Here is a 23,455-nt window from a genome sequence, read left to right on the forward strand (position 1 = left end):
CCCATAGACTACACAGTCCACAGAATTCTCCAGGCCAGATTACTGGAGTGGGTAGCCTTTCCCTTCTCCAGGGGATCTTCCCAACCCAGGGATAGAACACAGGTCTCCTGCATTGCAGGCGGATTCTTTACCAGCTGAGCCACAAGGGAAGCCCAAGAATACTGGAGTGGGTAGCCTATCCCTTCTCCAGGGGATCTCCCCAGGAACCCAAGAATCAAACCAGAGTCTCCTGCACTGCAGGCTGATTCTTTACCAACTGAGCTATCAGGCATACAAACTACTATATAGAAAATAGATACAGTACGTGAACTGAGAACTTCCAGATGTTCAAGCTGGATTTAGAAAAGGCAGAGGAACCAGAGATCAAATTGCCAACATTCACTGGATCATCGAAAAAGCAAGAGAGTTCCAGAAAAACATCTATTTCTGCTTTATTGACTATGCCAAAGCCTTTGACTGTGTGGATCACAATAAACTGTGGAGAATTCTTCAAGAGATGGGCATACCAGACCACCTGACCTGCCTCCTGAGAAACCTGTATGCAGGTCAGGAAGCAACAGTTAGAACTGGACATGGAACAACAGACTGGTTCCAAATAGGAAAAGGAGTACGTCAAGGCTGTATACTGTCACCCTGCTTATCTAACTTATATGCAGAGTACATCATGAGAAACGCTGGGCTGGATGAAGCACGAGCTGGAATCAAGATTGCCAGAAGAAATATCAATAACCTCAGATATGCAGATGACACCTCCCTTATGGCAGAAAGCAAAGAGGAACTAAAGAGCCTCTTGATGAAAGTGAAAGAGGAGAGTGAAAAAGTTGGCTTAAAACTTACCATTCAAAAAACTAAGATCATGGCATCTGGTCCCATCACTTCATGGCAAATAGATGGGGAAACAATGCAAACAGTGAGAGACTTTATTTTCTGGGGCTCCAGAATCACTGCAGATGGTGACTGCAGCCATGAAATTAAAAGACGCTTGTTCCTTGGAAAAAGAGCTATGACCAACCTGGACAGCATATTAAAAAGCAGAGACATTACTTTGCCAACAAAGGTCCCTCTAGTCAAAGCTATGTTTTTTTCAGTAGTCATGTATGGATGTGAGAGTTGGACTATAAAGAAAGCTGAGCACTGAAGAATTGGTGCTTTTGAACTGTGGTGCTGGAGAAGACTCTTGAGAGTCCCTTGGACTGCAAGGAGATCCAACCAGTCCATTCTAAAGGGAATCAATCCTGAATATTCATTGGAAGGAGTGATGCTGAAGCTGAAACTCAAACATTTTGGCCACCTGATGCGAAGAGCTGACTCATTTGAAAAGATCCTGATGCTGGGAAAGACTGACGGTAGGAGGAGAAGGGGACGACAGAGGATAAGATGGTTGGATGGCATCACGGACTCAATGGACATGAGTTTGAGTAAACTCCGGGAGCTGGTGATGGACAGGGAGGCCTGGCGTGCTGCAGTCCATGGGGTTGCAGAGAGCAGGACACAACTGTGCGACTGAACTGAATGGACCTGAAGGATCTACCGTAGAGCACATGAAACTGTACTCAATATCTTGTAATAACCTATAGGGAAAAGAATCTGAAAAGAACATGTGTGTGCGTGTGTGTGTGTGTGTGTGTGTGTGTAACTAAATCACTTTGCAGTACACATGAAACTAAGAAAACACTGTAAATCAACTATACTTCAATTAACAATAAATAAAGTGATGGTCAGGGTGCTGAGAAGGTGAACTTGAGCAAAGATGTGAAGGAAAGCAAGGAGTCAGCCAAGCAGATATATAGTGAGGTAAAAGGGGTCCATAAAAGCGACGTCCCTTGCCAACAGTTAGACCAGATTCAATAACCACAACTTGATGGCCCAGTTCATGGCGAGCTGAAAGGGGAAATACGCAGACCACACAGAGTCACACGCTGCATCTCCTGGAAGCAACCTGGGGAGCCCTGAGTTTTACTCCCTGAGAGTCACTTCTCAGAAAAGAGGGAACTACTTCATGCGTTCACAGACCTTCACAAAGTCTCTCACAACACAAGGACTCCGTCACTTTATTTTGAACAACAAATATTGACTGGGGAAAAGCACAGTGGTTCCAGCTGGTTGGGGGCATTTACTGAAGTCATCTGATGGACTTGACTTTAAAAGGAGGGGAATACATTCAACAAAAACTTTAAGTAATTCCTATAGCATTAAAAAAAAAAATGCGAGGAGCTGTGGTAAGCATGCTTCTTAAAGATCACTTTTCAAAGCAATGCAAAGAATTCTATACACAAGTGCAAATGAAATATTGGGACGTGGACGAATCTGACAGTGTCGAGCAAAAGATGTGATTTATAAAGGCCACTCTTATATCAAGTCCCAAACCAAGCAAACTAAGCTTCGGTGCTGAAAACCAGACAGAGCTGCCTCTGGGGAGGAGAGGGAGGGGAGCGACGGGAGCTGCCACAGGAAGTCCCTGAGCTGTTCTACCTCTCGACCTGCGTGCTGGATACCCGGGTTCGTACACCTTCTGCACACTCCGAGTCCACTTACGATTTATGCATCCTCCTGTATTTGTTATTTTTTATATTTGTTATTTTTGATAAAGAAACTTAAAAAAGAGAAACACAGATTAAACAGCTGCATTCCAGAGATTTCTCATTTATTTATGAGCTAGATAAGAAAAAGAGACTGTCCTAACATTAAATGGATGGGCTCTTAGGACTTAGAGCCGTGATACATTGTTCTTGAATTTGAAAAGCGCCGAATTCCACATGATTTGGATGAAAGTGAAAATGATGAGCTTGAAACTTGTGTGAGAAGCTCCCAGAAGTCCCTCTGGTGATGACAGCGACACTGAGAGCAAAGATGCATGAAAAGTGTAGGAATAAAATTGTTTCACGAAATGCAAACACGGGGAAAGTGGAAGTGTCAGTCACTCAGTCGTGTCCGACTCTTTGCAACCCCACGGACTGGCTCCTCTGTGCATGGGATGTTCCAGGCAAGAATGCTGGAGTGGGTTGCCCTTTGGTTCTCCAGGGGATCCTCCTGACCCACGGATCATATCCAAGTCTCCTGCATTGCAGGTGGATTCTTTACCATCCCAGCTATGGGCCAGTTCAGACACAACTGAGCGACTAACACTTTCATAAAACACGGGGGTGGGGGAGTACTATTTCCAAATTTATGTATTTTTAGATAATGTAAAATATGCATGAAAACTAAATTAATAATTAACATTCTAAAAGGAAATTTAATTATTTCAAATATATTCCTCAAACGTTATATAGTAATGACCCAACTTATTTTTTTGGATCTTTCCATGGGCAAAATCTTCTTCAGTTATCTAATAAACACTCCTTCTCCTTGGGGCTGATGAGACTCATGACTGTAAATATTATGTGTCAACTTAGAAAACACGGAGAACTGAAAACTGTTTAAACAAATGAGCCCTACAAACCACACTGTCCCAGACAGTTCCCAGCAGCCACACACGGCCTCTGAGCACGGGTCACGGGGCTGCTGTGACTACGGAGCCGAACTCTTGGTTTTATTGAATTTTAATGAATTTAAATTTAAAAACTTAAGCTATAGAAACTACTTTTCTGTTAAACACAACTCTATTTTGTAGGCCATTTCACTTCACTGAAGATTTAGCATCCAAACTGAGAGATGACCCAAGCGTAAAATACACACCACACTGTGGTTTTTAAGAACATAAAGCATCTCATTGGATGCTGAAAACATAGCATAACGGATACACTGGATTAAACTAAATATACTACTAAAATTAATTTCACCTTTGTTTTTCCTTTTTTTTAACAGGGCTACTAGAAAATTCGAAAGTGAAAGTGCCAGTTGCTCAGTGGTGTCCAACTCTTTGTGACACCGTGGACTGTAGCCCACCAAGCTCCTCTGTCCGTGGGATTCTCCAGGTACGAATACTGGAAAGTGAAAATGAAGTCGCTCAGTCGTGTCCGACTCTTTGCGACTGCAAGGACTTATAGCCTACCAGGCTTCTCTGTCCCAAGAGTACCGGAATGGGTTGCCATTTCCTTAAGCGGGTAGCTATTCCCTTCTCCCGGAGAAGGCAATGGCAACCCACTCCAGTACTCTTGCCTGGAAAATCCCATGGATGGAGGAGCCTGGTAGGCTGCAGTCCATGGGGTCACACAGAGTCGGACATGGCTGAAGTGACTTAGCAGCAGTAGCAGCATTCCATTCTCCAGGGGGATCTTCCTGACCCAGGGATCAAACCTGCATTTCCCACATTGCAGGCAGATTCTTTACCATCTGAGCCACCAGGGAAGCCCAAATGATACAGGGGGCTCAAATTATATTTCTATTGGCCAGCACAGCTAAGGAATAAAATGCCATTTCTTAAAAAAATGTTATTGAAGTAGAGTTGATTTACAATGTTGTGTTAATTTCTGCTGTACAGAAAAGTGATTCAGTTTAATACACATTCTGTTCATACTCTGTTCCACCACGGTTTATCACAGGATATTGAGTATAGTTCCTGTGCTGTTCAGTAGGACCTTGTTGCTTATCCATCCTGTATATAATAATTTGAAAATGCCACTTTTGATTAGGGGCTATAGGGGAGAGATAAAAGAATGAAAATCAAAAGCTGGAAAAACCAGTATATTTGAAGATCTGATGAACAACTATGATAGAAGTCTGGAGGGGTGGGGTGAGGGTGGGAGAAAGCAGAAAGGGGGAGAAAAAGTCCAAAGACCAAAGTCAGATAAGCTGGGACCAACCCAGACAGCAGAGCAAACGCCGTCCACAAGTCCACAGCTGTCAACAGACCCAAGGACCCAGTCTGTGCTGATCAGGTGTTAGAAGGTTGCTATGTCTGTTATTAAAGAAACGGAAGGGTGACCAAAGCACCAAGCACGTGTCTGTCTGGGGAGGGGACGAGAGAAGGGGAGTGTTTAATTGCCCAGCTTCAAATCTCCTCTCTGCTGGAGGTGTGGATGGGGACTACGAAAAAGTTCCACCAACACGCTTGCTCCTTGGAAGGAAAGTTATGACCAACCTAGCCAGCATATTGAAAAGCAGAGATGTTACTTTGCCAACAAAGGTTCGTCTAGTCAAGGTTATGGTTTTTCCAGTGGTCATGTATGGGTGTGAGAGTTGGACTATGAAGAAAGCTGAGCGATGAAGAATTGATGCTTTTGAACTGTGGTGTTGGAGAAGACTCTTGAGAGTCCCTTGGACTGCAAGGAGATCCAACCAGTCCATTCTAAAGGAAATCAGTACTGAGTGTTCATTGTAAGGACTGATGTTGAAGCTGAAACTCCAATACTTTGGCCACCTCATGTGAAGAACTGACTCACTGGAGAAGACCCTGATGCTGGGAAAGGTTGAAGGTGGGAGGAGAAGGGGACGACAGAGGATGAGATGGTTGGATGGCATCACCGACTCAATGGACATGAGTTTGGATAAACTCCGGGAGTTGGTGATGGACAAGGAGGCCTGGTGTGCTGCAGTCCATGGAGTTGCAAAGAGTCAGACACAACTGAGCGACTGAACTGAAATGAACTGAACATCAAGAGTCTAGGTGGAAAGACTTGTTTTAGTGGAAGCAAGAAAATACAATCAGGTACCCCACTCTTGGGGGCTTAGGACAGTTCTGTGCAGAGGAGACAGTTAGTATTAGAAGCCACTGTAAAAAGAGAGGAGACCACCCCTGCCGCCTGCTGACCACCTGTGACCGTCCATGAGTGTTCCATGAGCTCCTTGTTGACTTGGAACACTTTCGCCAGCATGCACCAAGATATAAAGCGGTATTTGGAGAAAGAGAAGCAAGGGTAAAGTTCTTAAATGACCTTTGAGAAATACCCAGTTAAGCTAAGTACTGCAGACCTTGTCAGAGACTTGACTCTTCCTGAGGAGCTTCAGAACCCTCAGGAGGGCTTACACCAGGCCTGTTTCCCAAACATTCTGGACTGAAGAACCTCTTTTTCCAATGGATGCTGCAGGAGGAGCATGGGTCAAGAAGTGATGGCTCAGCAGGAAGTCGCTCAGATCTTCAGGGTTTTTGATCCCCCCCACCCCCACTCCCAGCCCAGAGGAACATGGCTGTCTGTTGTAAGTATGGTTCAGAGGCAGTGGAAGCCCAGACCTGGTGGTCATCCTAACCTGTCTATCGCAGACTCTCTCTGGGACCTATTTTGGCAGTTATGGGAGCCAGGCCTCACCTGCAGGAGCTCCTGGGCTGGCTTCCCGCCCACCTAACGCCTGGCCTCAGGTAAAGTCACAGGAGCCCTGGCACCTCCACATTCCCACTGACAAGTTGGGACGGAGGAGAAGCAGCCATCGCAAGGGGCCCAAAGCGACACGGGAGGGTGGAGGGCCCCCTGGGAGGCCAGCCTTATGTCCAGGCCTCACTTCTCTCTGGAACAAAGCGTTCTCAGGCACAGATCTGGTCACCTCGCTCCGGCTGACTTCCCATTTCCCCTCCAGCCTCTGTGTGCTCCACTGGCCTCTAGAAGAGTCTGACTCCTTGGATTTGGCGATTCCCCTGCAGAGACCACAAAGGCGCGCAGGCCTGAAGGCTGAGCACAGAGGCAGCCGCGGGCCACCCTGTTCTCTGCACATCTAAACGCCATTTTTACAAATCCCAAGCTGATTTTTTCTTCTGATTGAGTGATAAGGTCTGCTATCATTTTCTTTCATGTGAAATGTGCTCTAAAGGATAAAAAATTACATAAAATTTCAATGCCTTTTTTATGTGGTCAAGGTATAACCCTCAATCAGATATTAAAATTCAGTTGTTGAAAACATTACATGAAGGAGAACAATGATGTGAACTCAGCAAGCCTGTGGAAAGAAAGAGCCCCTTAAATTTAAAAGTGAAACAAATAAAAAATCTCAGAACCATCCTGGGGATAACACAGGAACTCACAGGAGTTCTTCAGAGGAAAGGGCCTGTGGTGTTTAATGACAACTCAAAGACATTTGGATCAGGCCTTGTGAAGTAGGTATCAGGAGAGCAAAGGCCACCAAAATCAGCTTCCGTGAGAAACAGATGGCTCTTTCTGCCTTTCGGTCTTAGAGGCACCAAACAGGCAGCCTGCTGAATCACCCTGGCCTCATCACCCGCACTCCCCAGCTTCCCCAGGACCTCTCCAGCACTCACTTCCCGCCTCCTTTCTCTGCACAGCAGCGGATGCTGGAATTCTTCGGGGCTCAGATGGAAGTCCTCCTCCTTCACCCGCTTCCTCCTAAGTGACCTCATCGTGACCACAGCATCACTCGCCATTTGCCAGACGGTGTCTCCAGCCCAGACCCCTGCCTTGAGCTCCTGGACCACAGAAACGGCCTGTTGCCCAGACTTTCTAATCTCAGCAGAGGCCCCCCATTTCTTCAGCAACACGAGCCAAACCAGGCTGTCCACTCCTGACCACGCCGTCATCCAACCCGTAAGCAGCCCGGGTGATCCCCCTGGCTCCGCACTCCTTCAATCCATCCACATCTCTGTCGTAACGCTGTTGCGACTGTAAGCTAAGCTACAATCTAACCACCTACACAGAGACATTCCAGCAGGGTCCTCACCAAGCCCACCCGGCCCCCAATCCAGTCTCCACCTCGCAACCATTCTGATCTTTTCTAAAGGTAAAGTGAAAGTGAAGGTCGCTCAGTCGTGTCCAACTCTTTGCCACCCCGTGGACTATACAATCCATGGAATTCTCCAGGCCAGATTACTGCCTTTCCCTTCTCCAGGGGATCTTCCCAACCCAGGGATCGAACCCAGGTCTCCTGCATTGCAGGCAGATTCTTTTCCAGCTGAGCCACAAGTGTCCAAAAGGCAAACTAAACATAAGTTTGGTATTGTGCTTCAGCTCCTCCTTGAAGCCCCCCAGTAGCTCTCCCCTGTGTTTGGGAGAAAGCCCCCAATCCCGAGCCTGGCTCGAGGGTCCCGCTAACCTGAGTCCTAAGTCCCCAGCCGCACCTCTGAGCTCCGCAGTCCAGTCACGGCGGCCTCCTTCGTGCTCCACTAAGCAGTCACGCCCCCTTCACCCCATGGCCACACCCCAAGCCCTTCCAGTGCTCACGGTGTCTGGGTGTCTGCTGTGCTCACCCCTTCACCCCTCGGAGCTCAGGGCAAACTCGCTGCTTGGTGCACAGCCCCTCCTCCCACCCACCCACGCAGGGCTCTACTCCCCGGCACAGCCCTCTGCAATGCGACCCCAACCTTTGTGACGATCCGCTCCCCACCGCGCTGTAAGCCTCCTGTGACCAGGACTGGCTCACAAAGCCTCCCCGGACACCACATCAAAGGTCTGGTCACAGAAACAGGAAGGAACCCCAGGTCTCAGAACAGGGCAAACATGAAGCGCAGGAGTTGGTCTCATGCCAGGGGAGGGATCTAGACAAGCAGGCCCTTCTTACTTGACCTCCCGCTGTTCAGAATAGCGAGCTCGCGGGCCAGTGAATACAGCAGGAGAGGAACTTCACAAGCAAACAGGCCTCCAGGCTCCTGCAATACTCCCTCCACCATGAGCCTGCCAGCCTGGGACGCCCTCCCGCCAACCCCCCAGCCTCAAGCGGTAGGGTGTCCAGCGCCCTGTACGCAGCTCAGCCCTCCTCCGACCTGCCTTCTCTTTATCGCCTCTGACTTCACCAACTTTTCTCTACCAGTACCTTCCAGCTTTTACAGATGCTCAAACCGCCTATTAAAAACAACCTAACAAGAATGTCTTAGACCTGGATTCTATCTTAACCACTCTTTCTCTTTCTAAACTTACTCTTTTTGATGGTGCGCTCAGTCGCTCAGTTGTGTCCGACTCTTTGCAACCCCATGGATTGTAGCCTTCCAGGCCCCTCTGTCCATGGGATCCTCCAGGCAAGAATACTGGAGTGGGCTGCCATGGCCTCCTCCAGTGGATCTCCCCGACTCAGGGATTGAACCTAGGTCTCCCACATTGCAGGTAGATTCTATACCATCTGAGCCACCAGAGAAGCCCCCTTTTTGGTGGTGGTGGGGGGGGAGTGTTATTTTATTTTTATGTATTTATTTTTTGGCCATACCCCTCAGGAAGTGGGATCCTTGCTCCCTGATGAGGGATCGAACCTGCACCCCCTGCGTTGGAAGTGAAGAGTCTTAACCACTGGACCGCCAGGGAGGTCCTCTAAACTTACTTGTAAACCCACGGCAGAGGGGCCTCTGCATGCTGCACACTTAAAACTGCTCCTGTACGATTTAGGAGTGGCATCCGGTGGCCGAAGCCCGTGGGCCAGCCCCCAGAATGAGTTCCAACGGGACCCCTGTCCTGCTGCCGTGGTGCCCCTGATCTCTTCCCTTTCTGCCCTGCTTCTGTTAGAAGTTCGTCTCCCTCCTTCTCTGGCTCCTCCCTGGAGCTCTCCCTTCTTTCCTCGGCAGAGACGAGTGAACTCGCACAGCACAAGTGTCTGCTACCAGCCTGGGACGAGCCGCGGACAGGAAACAAGAAGGAGCGTCAAGACCTTCTCCAGCTCGTTGCCACCGCCGCTGCGCGTCACCGCGTCTCACAGGGGCGCTGCTCCTCAACAGACTGGAAAAAACCGAACACAAAGAAAACCCAGCCCTCCACCACAGAGGATCTGAGCGATCCTGGGCTAGGATCCTGTAGTTCTCTGAGGACCTACCTCCTCACATGGAGAAACCAAGAGACTCCCCGATCAGAAAACCAAAAGCCTCACCCACGTCTCTAAAACGAAGCCAACCCACCATCCAGCCACGCCGCGGGAAACCTCCGGAGATCCTGGCTGTCTCTTCCACGAGGCAGCCGTGCACTGGGGTGGTGTGGTGCCTGCCCATGGGAGGTGGGCACGTGCCCCCCAGGACAACCCCCCGGACCACTTCCCTGCCGACTCACCTGCCCTCTGTCGACCACATCCCTGTTTGCCGCCTTTTCCCTAGCTCCAGCTGCCTTCTGGAACATTCCCACAAGGGTCCCTGGCTCCCGGGCGCCTTGGCGACCGCACGCCCATTGCCAACCTCATTGCCTCTTGTCCCAAACGGCTCCTCGGGGCCGCATGGTCCTCATCCTCACGGAAGACCCCTCCGACACCTCACCAGTCACCGAGCGTCACGTCGGCCTCCACCCCTTCTACGACACAGAGTCTCAATGACACAGCTCTGCTTCCCGCTTCCCGTTTGTTCAATCACTTGACAAATATGCACTGAGTTATGGAGACATAACGGTGAACAGGACACCCCAGCCCCGGCCGCTTCTCCACCCTGGCCAGCCTCCCTTCACGCCGAGGGCACCCGCAAGGCTAGAACCACACACCCACGTCGTCCTGCCAAGGCAGCCTGCGAAAAACGTCGTGATTCCCTAGGTTTCAGAGCAGGCGGGGGAACAGTGATGAAACGGAAGCTTTTCAATATAATTTCCCTTTCACTCTGGGTCAGCGTCTTGAAAACAAGACCCCACGCAGCACTTGGAGAAATGAAGCCTGGAATATTCAACAGCCAGTCACAAGAAATGGTGTGTCACTTAGACACCACAGGCGGAGTTTCATAGACAAACTGCAGAGATCTGAAGCGTCTGTGACTTCTCTAGAACAAGACGGAAGCAGTACGATAGCCGAAGGACAACGCCTGCAGTTTAATCCAGGCCGCCAGTTTCCGACCCCGAGGTGCCCCCCGCTCCCTGGTGTCTGACCTGAGGTGCCCCGACTCTCTGGTATCTAACCTGAGGTGCCCCCACTCCCTGGTTTCCGACCTCATGTTGCACCCCCCAGTACCCGGCAGGGGCCTGCCTCCCTTCCTCCCGTGTCGATGTTCTAAAGGCTCTGAGGTCCACTGAGAGCCAACACCCTGTTCTAAGCATCGATCACTAGATCCTGCAGCTTCACTGTCAACGGAATCTGGGAAACAAAGGCGGAACCTGAGGCCTGGGGGTGAGGCCCTGACGTCCAGGGGGACCAGGGCAGGGGTGAGACTTTCTCCCCCAGGCGGCCAAGCTCAGAGCCCCAGCCTCCCCCGAGGAGACACCCTCAAGTTGCTCCAAAGTCTTTCCCCACGTACCAGACACAAGACACCCAGCTGCTTCCAAGTCCACCCACCCTTGGGGCTCAGACAGCATCCTCTTGGGCCCCGAGGGCTCCCCAGAGGCGGCAGCAGGGCTCGGGGTGGCCCCCAGACGAGACAGATTGAGTCCCAACCTACTCCTCCTTTTCAGGGTAACTCCGAGCAAACGAGCCTTATTCACCCATAAAATGTGGACAGGCCTTCAGATGGGTGAGACGGGGGCTGAGAGCATAGTGCTTGTCACAGCCCCCCAGCAGAGGGTCTGCATCTGGGGGCTTCCCTCTGCGGAGTCAAGTCTCAGGTAAAACTCAATCAACCTACAGATGCATAGGCAGACGCCAGCAGCATGGAACACAGAGACCGTCTCATCTCTTCCCCCCTTATTCCTGCCCCAGGGGAGTCCCTGCTCCCCCGCCCGAGGCTCCAGGCCACTTCCTGCACCTTCAGAGTAAGGACCCCCCTCCCCGCCCCACTCCCCACTGAGCAGTGAGCAGGGTCCCTTCCCCGTAACCAGAAGAACCGCACACAGAACAGGCTTCTTCTACCCCCTGTCCATCCTACACTCCAGCCAGGCCGGTCGTGGCCCATTTTCAGCCTCGAGCCTTCCTGCCACACTTCCGTCTACACCAGCAACAGCACTGTCCACCTGGCTGCTCCCCTCTGCGAGCATCCCTCATTCACCGCTCAAAGCCATCATTCCCCAGCCCCCAGGCCACCGGCTGGAGCCCCGCACCCCCTCCCACCACAGAAGGGCAGCTGGGCTCATCACTCTGCAGTCCCAGCCTGAGACGAAGCCCCCGCCCTCTCGAGCTCCATCTAGAAAGGGGGCATCCCTGCCAGTGTGGCCCCTGGGACACAAATACCGTGCAACCCAAGCTAGAAACTGTGCGCGATTCTGCAACGTTTCAAGTGCTTTCCAAACACCCAGGCACGTTCCCAGGAGGCTCCAGAGAATGTAAAGCCCTCTGAAGATGAACGCGTAGGTGCCTCATTCTCCATCACCCCACCTGCTCTACAGTCTTCGGGGAACTCAAGGACAGGGCATCCCCGAAGTGTCCCGCAGACCCGCCCGCCACACAGAACAGGCCCTGGGAGGACGTGGCCAGCTGAATCCTTGTTTCACAGCAAGGACGCAGCGCTGACACTCTCCCAGCTCCGCAGCTCCGTCTCTCGAGCATTCGGTTCTAGGGTTTGGAAAACACATTTTCTCCAAGTCTGCCCATAAATCTGCATCTTAAATGTTCTGCAGTCCATAATAAATAATTCACATCCGGGGCCGGCTGCATGGGGCACAGTGGGATACGAGGGGAAAAACACAATGCAAGAGCCCAGATTTAATTCGATCAGAGTGCCCAGAACACCACTGGGCCACACGGAAAGGAAAAGCATCGTCTTTACACCCACTCGCTTCACCCCCTGTGCAAAATTGTGATGAGGCGGGGCTGTGAATCCTGGCACCTTCAGCTCATTTTACACGACACAGGTACAAATGGCTTTATTTTCCCTAATTGTGGAAAATAATGAGATGTCTTCACCTCCCTCTATCTATGTCCTCTATCCAAAGATGCTGCTCATTTACAACATTTGGCAGGAAAAAAAAAAAAACCAATACTGAGGCATTGTTCTTAAGGACAAAATTCGAGTAGCTTTGAGTTTAATTCTACTGTGCAGAGGAGATGAGCTTCTCCTGGATGATGGCACAGCGACAAAATGAGTTAATTACCGTCTCATAGCAAGATGGATCTACTTGTCATAAGAACAGGAGCCATTATTTCACACAAAATAATGACCCAGATAAAAAGGAACGGCTGTAGGCAGTAGCCGCCAGAGACACAGCTTCATCTTGGCCTGAGTGAATGGCAATTAGCAAGTGCTTCACCATGCGTGTGTGTGTGTAGGGACTAAGCCATTCATCAAATATTTACGGAAAATACACAAATTTCTTTTACTATCTTTCTTCCCGGGGAACTCCTGTGGTCGCCCTCCTGTGTGATGACAGACAAATTTTACGCCCACGTGAAATCCTGCCATCGGATGAACAGCTGTTGGCCCCGCAGAGAGCCCCCACGCCCCTCTCCTTGCTGCACCAGAGGTGGTGTTTTCCCCAGAAATCACATCCAACAACATGAAACAGGAGCAGAGGGAGGGCCCGGTCCCATCGTTTTGTCCTGCTCCTCCTGGTGGTCATGGTCACAGGCCTGAAAACCAGAGCCGCAGCTGCTACTGAGAGCAAGACGGGCCAGATCCTCCCAGGGGAGCCCCCAGCCACAGACGGGGCAGGGTCACACGGCGAGGCCACCTCCACACCTGGGCAATCCAGGGTGGGCTGGGGGCTTCCCCCACTCTGCTGACCGTGACCCCGAACTGCATCTCCATCGAGATACAGGGTGAGAGACCCCGGGACAACCCGGAGACTGGTTACGGGCCAGAAACCGCATGCTTCCCGCATGCAGGATTGTCCAGCCTGCCCGAACCCGGGCGTGTTTATTTGAAAAACCGTGGGTACAGGTGAGGCTGGGGCATGATGGCACGGTGGGCTTCAGAAGTGTATCGTTTGCAAAATGTTAAAAACAGAAGGCTATGGAGATTGTCACACTAAGTGAAGTCAGCCGGACAGACAGACAGAAAGACAAACATCATACAATGTCACTGTACGTGGAATCTACAAAAAGATACAGATGAATTCATCTCCAACACAGAAACAGAGCCTCAGATACAGAAAACAAACTTCGGCTACCAAAGGGGAAAGGCGGGGAGACGGGGAGGGATAAATCAGGACTTGGGGATTAACATACACACGTTACTATATATAAAATACATAAACAATAAGGCCCTACTGTATAGCACAGGGAACTATATTGAATATTTTGTAATAATCTATAAGGGAAAAGAATCTGAAAAAGAAAATACACATACATATACATATGTCTCGGAAAAGGCAATGGTATCCCACTCCAGTACTCTCGCCTGGAAAATCCCATGGACGGAGGAGCCTGGTGGGCTGCAGTCCATGGGGTCGCTAAGAGTCGGACTCAACTGAGCGACTTCACTTTCACTTTTTCACTTTCATGCATTGGAGAAGGAAATGGCAACCCACTCCAGTGTTCTTGCCTGGAGAATCCCAGGGACAGGGGAGCCTGATGGGCTGCCGTCTGTGGGGTCACACAAAATCGGACACGACTGAAGCGACTTAGCAGCAGCAGCAGTATACACGTGTCTATATATGAATAACTGAATCACTGCACTGTACACCTGAAACTAACATGATATGGCAAATCAACTATATTTCATTAAAAAATACAAAAATTTTAAATGCTAATAAAAGAATTCTTATACAAACACAAAAGGAGCAGGAGTCAATGACTGATCTAACCGAATACTGAACAAACCAGGAGATACTCTTCCCCACACATAGTCAGTCATGGGGAAAGAATGGTGGGACAAAAGTAAAAATTAATCCACGAGTAGCTGACGTCTTTTGGGGCATATCAATCGTAACTCTGAGGTTCTATCCTGTTGGACAGATGCCCACCTGCAGGAACTGCAGACACACAGCATCTGGGCGTCCACCCACCAGGATGCTCAGGACCTGTATGGCTACGAGGCAGAGGGTCCTTCCTGCAAGGGTCTGGTTGGGTTAAGACAGAAGTGCCAAATCACGCGTTTTTAAAAGAGCCTGTTGGATGGTACGGTCAGAACCTATGCCCCATCCTACCAACTTGCCCTCAAATATTCTAAGCATCTGAATCCTCATTACAAAACCATTTCCACAACCGTTCTTCCCCAGGACTCAGATCACGGGGAAATCCCACCTCTAGAAGGTCCCCGCCAAGCTTATGAGGATAGGTCATTCACAGCAAATCCAAAGGAGATGGCTCTATTAACACAGACATCTCCCAGAGTGTCGAAAGCACCTGTGTTCTCAGGCTTACACACGTGTGAACAAAAACTGCTTTTCCTCCCATTTCTTAAGTAATGATCTGAATTCTAAGCAGAGCAGAAGGAATCTTCCACTGTCCAAGTAAAATTACCCAAATGTCTGACCAAAGAGGTCACCTGATTCCTGGGCTGCGGGTCTTGGCTCCCACCACATCTGAGTGATGACTCCCTGGGGGCTTGTAGAGTCTGAACACTCAACAAGGTTGAAGAGAGGGAGGCAGGGAGTGACCCCCTCTGCCCCTAGTAAAAAACCCAGAGTTACTGGCTGTGTAAAGGAACCACCCAATCCTTTCACTCTTCTGCAGAACTTTCCATGACTCCTGCTGCTTTCACAGCTGAGTTCTAGCCTGTCCTCCCACCTCTCACCGCCCCTTTCTTGCAGGAGGCCCCAATCTTCCTTTCATCCTGCTCTGTCCCTCACACGAGCTGCTCGCGTTGCTGGGACGGCTCCCACCCCCCGCCCCAGCCCTCCGCAGCCCCATCAGACCTCATCCTGCCATTCACGGCCTGACGCACCGCCCTGACCCCACGCCACTCTGGGTCTCCACCGCTTCCCTCCTGCCCAGGCTCATCACTCGTGTTCAGAAGAGATTCCCCCGTTGTGAGGACGTGTGGGCAGAAACCATGACAATTTTGTTCTCTGCATCCCAGCACACTGTACCATTTTTTGCCCAATGCTGACCACCTAAGATATTTACTAATAAACTCACTTGTTGACTGATTCGCTAATTCACCAATCAACTGGCAAACGGATGGGGAAACAAGGGAAACAATGACAGACTTTTTTTTCCTAGGGCTCCAAAACACTGCAGATGGTGACTGCAGCCATGAAGTTAAAAGGCACTGCTCCTAGACAGCATATTACAAAGGAGACACATTACTTTGCTGACAAAGGTCCGTCTAGTCAAAGCTATGGTTTTTCCAGTAATCATGTACGGATGTGAGGCCATAAAGAAGGCTGAGCGCCGAAGAATTGATGCTTTTGATTGAACTGTGGTGTTGGAGAAGACTCTTTCGAGTCTCTTGGAGTACAAGGAGATCAAACCAGTCCATCCTAAAGGAGATCAGTCCTGTGTGTTCATTGGAAGGACTGATGCCAAAGCTGAAGCTCCAATACTGTGGCCACATGATGCAAAGAACTGACTCACTAGAAAAGACCCTGATGCTGGGAAAGACTGAAGGCAGGAGGAGAAGGGGACGACAGAGGATGAGATGGTTGGATGGCATCACCGACTCAATGGACATGAGTTTGAGTGAACTCCAGGAGATAGTGAAGGACAGGGAGGCCTGGCGTGCTGCAGTCCATGGGGTCGCAGATCAGACATGACTGAGCGACTGAACAACAACTGACTGGTTGTATCTCAAACATATCCTAATCACCTCAACAGGATGGGGAACTGCCAATTATCTTGGAAGACTGGGTAGGGAGGAGAAGGTGAGGATTAAGCAGTGAACTTTACCCCAGTCTGGGCAAGGACATTCCTCCCACCATAAATGTCATCATACTGAAACTGAGTGCACCCTGCAATTAAGCAGGAAACCTCATACAGCCCAAACAGCAGTTCAAAACCAGACACATTTGTGGGCAGGAAATGAACCCCTTGCAATGAGGCAATTTTCCCCAGGATGATCGTATGCCAGCGGTCGCTGGACGGTGGCACACTCCTGCTTGCTCTAGGAACGGAAGGAGGCTCGTGGCAGTGAAGACCCACAGGGCGAGTGGGAGCTGGGAGCTGGGGGCTCACACCGCCTTGAGGATTTGAAGGGCTTCCTGGCTGTGGGGCCAGCAGGCCTGCCAGCTATTAACGCCACTCCCGCCCTAAAAAGACAGGGTCTGGCTTCCTGGGACGGGGGGAAACCACCTTGCTCCAGGGTCAGGGGCAGCCTGAGTGGGAAAGGGCGGCCCCCGTAAGGCCTCCCGAAGCCCCAGGTTAGAGCAGGCCTGTGGAGCGCGGCCCACCCGCAGTCCCCTCGGGCGAACGCCCAGCCAACCCATCCCATGGTCCATCGACTGCAGCACTGACCTTCTTAATGAACTCTGGGAGGACTTTTTGGTCCGTCAGGTGGTCTAGGGAAGAACAGCAATCTAACTCCAAGATGTAGCCTTCATTATGAAGATCAGTGTTCTGAGATCTGAAAAGAGAAATACATACACACATAAAGATTTTGCACTATATATATATATATTTTTTTTTTTTTTTAAATCACTGGGGCGTTTAATGAAATCCTAACTTTTTCCCTTAAACAAATCACCCAAAAGGCAGTTTTGAAACAATAATTGATGGCAAACAACTCAAATAATATAGAGGGAGAGGGATCTACATCACGGAAAGGCCTCTACGACGTATCATCAAGGAAAACGCCTCGTTATGGAATGATGGGTTCAGCACAATATGGCTTGTCTGTTAAACAAGCGCACACACACTCACACGCACTCCAGTTGTGTTGATTTCCTGTCGGTGGCTTCCACCCACAGGGCACAGAAGCAGAGCTACTGAGACGCAGGGTGAGCCAACAACCACAGACAGCAGTGAGCCCTGGGGGACGCGGGCGGCCCGGGTGGGAGCCGGGTGCGGACGCCCCGGCGACCCAAAAGGACTCTGCTGGATCGATAATCTTTCCATTTTTTTTTGGAAGAGAGTATATTCGTGTGTCACTCAGAAATTTTAAAAATAATTTGGAAAAGATTTTTTAAAGAGTTCAACCCCTCCAGAGGGCAATCTGGCAAAATCTATCAAAGCTAAAAATGCATTAAAGAAAGAATATAAGGTGCGGGGGGAGGGGTGTAAATTAGTAAATTAGCAGTTTGGGATTAACATACACATGTCCATATAATAGATAACCAACAAGGACCTACCGCACAGCACAGGGAACTCGACTCAGTATCTTGTAATAATCTACAGAGGAAAAGAATCTGAAAAAGAATATGTATATACGTATACACATATACACGTGTCTGACTCTTTGTGACCCCATGGACTATATAGCCTTCCAGGCTCCTCTGTCCATGGGATTCTGCAGGCAAGAGTACTAGAGGGGGTTGCCAGGCCCTCCTCCAGGGGATCTTCCCCACCCAGGGATCGAACCCGGGTCTCCCACATCGCAGGCGGATCCTCTATGTCTCAGCCACCAGGGAAGCCCGTACTATGCACACACACACATATATGCACACACGTGTGTAACGGGCTGTCAGGGTGGCAGTGTGGGCCATGTGGGCCGCCTAGTCTCTGCCAGCGGGGCAGAGCTTGCTCTGTGCAGGGTTCCAGGCAATGGGGCTGGCAGGTCTGTGTGGCTTTGCTTTTCTTTAGGGAAATGTCCCTGCTTCGTGTTCTTCCCCAGGTCTCTCCTCCCAAAGCCCTCTCGCTGAGAACACTGTCGGCTCTCCACGGCTCTGACAGGCGGAGGGCTGGCCTCCCTGGGTGCAGCGGCTGTGGGGGGCTGCAGCCAGCCTCCTCGTGGAGCGGGCCCTTCTCCGGGAGCCCCCTGTATCCTCAGCGGAAGGGCCTGAGAAGTCCTCAGCTCAGGACTCCAGGGTAATGCGTGGGGCCACCTCACAGAAAAGAAAAAGGCGCTGTGTACATGTATGACACAAACATGTACTGCTGTGTACCACAAATGAGTTTTCCGTGTACATACATGTGCAATAAAGACTATATATATAGCTGAATCACCTTGCTGTACACCTGAAACCAACATGATGTTGTAAATCAACCACACTTCCATTCAGAAAAACAAAGACTCCAAGGCGATGAAGCAGGCGTCCGAGGACAAGAGCAGCCGTGAAGGGCTGCCCGCGGCAAACACCTTCAGCCCTGCGGTCAAGACAGAGGTGCCCTCGTGCCCCGCAGGCGGTGGGCTGCTTCCCTGTCCCCACCACATACACGCGCACGTGACCCAACGCTGGACACACCCAGCAGCAAGCGGTCCAGCGGGAAACCTCATCACTCACGCCGCTCCTTTGAGGGACCCCAGGATGACACTCGGGGGCGATGGACTCCCAGGAGCCACATGGCGGTCAGAAACGGAAGCAGACCGGTGGGCCCAGCGGGACATCAGACCACAGGAGGCGACGGCAGCCACGGGTCCACGGACTGGGCCCTCTCCGCGGGGGGAGCAGGACTGGGAGACCAGGGCAGGCTCCCCAAGGCTCATGCCACGTGCACAGCGCCTCTCCAGGGCCAAGGGCAGGGCAGGGCAGAGCCTTCCCACCCACCCAGGAGGGCCCCCACCACAGAGCGGCTGCGGCCGCCCCTGAGAGCCAGGGTAGCCTGAACAGGCACCTCCACGCCAAACTCTCGAGACATGCATATCCCACAAGCAAACAGTTTCTGCATGCCTGTTTGCCATAATATTTTAAGATGTATTTCTAGGAGACTTACATATCATTCAAAGTGATTTATGCCGCTATGAACAATTAAACTCAGGACTTCCCTGGTGGCTCAGTGGTATCGATTCTGCTTGCCAATGCAGGAGACACAGAATCGATCCCTAGTCCAGGAAGATCCCACGTGCCTCAGAGCAACTAAACCGATGAGTCACAACTACTGAGTCCATGCCCCCGAGCCCGGGAGCCTCCAGTCCTGAGCCCGCATGTGGCAACTACTGAAGTCGAGAGCCCTAGAACCCACGCTGCACAAGAGGAGCCCCTGCACCGCCACTGGAGAGGAGCCCCCACCCTCCACAACAGAGAATCGCAACCCGAGAAAAGCCCATGCAGCGACGAAGACCCAGCACGGCCACAAAGAGGTAAACAAATGGTTTTTAAAAATAAAGCTAAAATTAAAAAAAAAAATTCAAAAGTGGAAAAGTTAAAGAGGATTTGGATTTCCCCACATGTGCAACTGTGATTAGCTAAGCAAGTGTCAATAACTTATTTTGACTTTAATTTCCCCGCTAACAAATCCTTTCAGGGGGAGAGACTGAGACTCGTAGTTTTGAAATCTGAAAGAATCAACTGACTCCAGACTGGCTACGCTGGAATAAACTACTTACGAAAGAATCAACCAGTTCTGAACCCCTACCCTTCTCGCCTTAAAACTGCATCAGAGGTTAGACTCATGTTCCTTTTCCCCGGGTTATTCTCACCCTGCTCTGAACAAAAGACATGCTAAAAGGAACTAAAGCAGAAGATTCCAGACTTTTAAAAGAGAAGACTTAGTCAACACACTGGCATGTACGTCCTGCGGGTCTCAGACAAGACAGGAACAGTAGGAAGAAAGTCCTAGGATGTGAGATCCCAGCTGCTGCCGCGTGGGGACATCAGACTGTACAAGATTATTTACAAATACCCACTGACGCTTTAAATGACTAGGGTGAAAAATAGTGATCACTGAACATAAGTCAAATAGGCATTTCTCCAAAGATGACATCCATACGGCCAACAGGTACATGAAAAGATACTCAACATCACTAATTATCAGAGAAGCACAAGTCCATACTGCACTGGGATACCACCTCACACCAGTCAGAATGGCCATCACAATGAATTCTGGGGAGAGTGTGGAGCAAAGGGGACCTCCTCACACTGCTGGTGGGAAGGGAAGTTGGTACAGCCACTATGGAGAAAAGCACAGAGACTCCTTGGAAGCTGGAAGTGAAAGCTGCTCAGCTGCGTCCAACTCTTTGTGACCCCATGAACTATGTAGTCCACGGAACTCTCCAGGCCAGAATACTGGAGTGGGCAGCCTTTCCCTTCTCCAGGGGATCTTCCCAACCCAGGGATCAAACCCCGATCTCCCGCATTGCAGGCAGATTCTTTGCAGCTGATCCACAAGGGAAGCTTGGAGGTTCCTCAAAAAGTTAAAAATACAACTATCATGTGATTTTGCAATCCCACTTCTGGGCATGTAACTGGAGAAAAACATAATTAGAAAGATACACGCACCCCGACGTTCAGTGAAGCACTGTCTACAACAGATAAGACAGGGCTGTGCTGTGCTTGGCCACTCAGTCATGTCGGACTCTCTTTGACCTAATGGACAGTAGCCTGCCAGGCTGAACTGAACTGAACTAAACTGAGTCACTCAGTCATATCTGACTCTTTGTGACCCCATGGACTGTAGCCTGCCAGAATCCTCTGTCCATGAGATTCTCCAGGCAAGAATACTGGAGTAGGTTGCCATGCCCTACTCCAGGGGATCTTCCCAACCCAGGGATCGAACCCAGGTCTTCTGCATTGAAGGCAGATTCTTTACTGTCTGAGCCACCAGGGAAGCCCAAGAATACTAGAACGGGTAGCCTATCCCTTCTCCAGGAGATCTTCCCAACCCAGGAATTGAACCAAGGTCTCCTGCATTGAAGGCAAATTCTTTATCAGCTGAGCTACCAGGGAAGTCCGACAAGACATGGGAGCACTCTCAACTCCAGATGAGTAGATGAAGATCTGGTGTGTGTATACACACATGCGCACACGCACACACTTATACACACAGACACACACACACATACACACACATGCACACACATACACATATACACACACAGACACACATACACACACAGACACACATACACACACACACACACACACACATACACACAGAGACACAAAGACACACACATATACACACACAGACACACAGACACACACACTCACACACAGACACACACACATACATACACACACATATACACACATACACACACATACACACACACAAGAGACACAGACACACACACACAGACTCACACATACACACACACATACACACAGACACACACGCATACATACACACACATATACACACACACACACAGAGACACAGACACACACACATATACACACACATTCACACACACACACATATACACACAATGGAACATTACTCAGCTACAAAAAGAATGGATATAATGCCATTAGCAGCAACGTGGATTGACATAGGGATTATCATATTCAGTAAAGTAAATTAGACAAAGACAAATATGGTTACTATCACTCATGTGTGAAATATTAAAAAATCATACAAATAATCTTCTTTACAAAACAGAAACAGCCTCACAAACATGGAGCTATAGTTACCAGAGGGGAAAGCAAGGGATAGAATGAGGAGGGATAAAGAAGGAGTCTGTAATTAACAGATACATACTACTATATACAAAATGTAAATAGTCAATATTTTGTTCTAATCTAAAAGGGAAAAGAATCTAAGGAAAGAACTAAACCACTTTGGTGTGCACTGGGAACCAACACAACATCTTAAATCAACTACAATAAAAAAGAGTCTTCCAGTAAGAAAGCAAAAAAAAAAAAAAAAAAAAAACCAAGAAAGTCAACATAGTTTCCTGTTTGTAGAACACCCACAGAGTGAAAGGAGGGAAGCTGGGTGCCTCTTTGAGCAACTCAGGGCCCGGTCCCAGAGGATATTCATTAGTACAGGATCTCCTCGCTACCAGTTTTTGTTCTGGAACAAGACGTACTCTGCGGAAGAAGGCAGCTCTGGTTCGTTTCATCAGAGCATTAACTCAGTTACATCTGAGCCGGAAGCAGCACAGACAGGGACGAAGTCGGCACTGTTACAAACATTCCAGACGAAAGGTGGAAACTCCCAGCCTGGCCTTTGGTCACTTGAGAGCAAATCCGTGCATTTCAGAGGAGTACATGAGTAGCTAAGAGGCACCCCTGCCTTTAAGAATAACTCCACAGTTTGAATGAAAGGGTCGAACAGTGGAGACTGGCTGCAGGGCAGGGGAGGTGGCAAGGCCCTTGAGGGCTCTGAGGACCGATGCTGCCTACCCCAGCCCTCAAGTCATACTTGGTGAGGTGCCGGCCCGAGACAGCTGTGTGTTCAGTCGTGCCCGAGTCTCTGCGACCCCACGGTCTGTAGCCCACTAGGTTCCTCTGTCCATGGGATTCTCCAGGCAAGAATACTCGAGTAGGTTGCCATTTCCTCCTCCAGGGCATCTTCCCAACCCAGGGGTGGAACCTGCATCTCTTGTGTCTCCTGCGTTGGCAGGCGGATTCTTTCTCGCCGCCCCGCCTGGGAGCCCCGGGTGGGCAGTGGAGTCCTTCCCTGCCACCAGTCCTAGAAAAACAGCCTCAAATCCACAAAAGCGTGACATCTGCCTACAGTGCTGTCAGTGGGCGCTTCTGGGCTCCTTCTGGGGGTCGGGCGGGAGGGCGGGCAGGAACCTGGCTGCTCAGGTGAATGCGCCCTAAGGTGACGCCCAGTGACCCCCCACTTCTGGCATTCATGCCTTCCTACAATCCCTCCCTGAGAGGGGCAGGACCTGCGGCTTGCTTCTAATAAACAGAGCCAGGCAAAGTGACGGGAGTTCCCCCCATGACGACGTGACACTGTAAGACTCCATTTGGCAGGGGTGAGCCACACACTGCCGGTGCTGGCTGCCAGGCTGTGAGAGGGCCGTGTGGGCAACAGCCAGCACAAAGCAGGGATCTCAGCCCTAGGAGATGAAATTCTGCCCACTGACAAAGGGAGCCTGGCGCAGAGCCTTCCCCAGCCAAGCCTCTGATGAGACCGCAGCCCCAGCCCACACCTCTGCTGCAGCCCC

At 50.3% G+C, this 23,455-nt stretch overlaps 1 protein-coding gene across 3 annotated transcripts in view; it reads right to left on the reverse strand.

Annotated features, from left to right (window-relative positions):
- The window catches only part of RFTN1 (raftlin, lipid raft linker 1), a 226,578-nt gene that overhangs the window by 87,363 nt on the left and 115,760 nt on the right, over positions 1–23,455 (reverse strand). For all 3 annotated transcript variants that reach the window (XM_070797183.1, XM_070797186.1, XM_070797181.1), the window contains exon 4: positions 16,972–17,080. In XM_070797183.1, the coding sequence (XP_070653284.1) occupies positions 16,972–17,080 (109 nt within the window). The remainder of the gene's footprint in view (positions 1–16,971; positions 17,081–23,455) is intronic.

The sequence above is a fragment of the Bos indicus genome, chromosome 1 (assembly GCF_029378745.1).
Source record: "Bos indicus isolate NIAB-ARS_2022 breed Sahiwal x Tharparkar chromosome 1, NIAB-ARS_B.indTharparkar_mat_pri_1.0, whole genome shotgun sequence".
NCBI classification, from domain to species: domain Eukaryota; kingdom Metazoa; phylum Chordata; class Mammalia; order Artiodactyla; family Bovidae; genus Bos; species Bos indicus.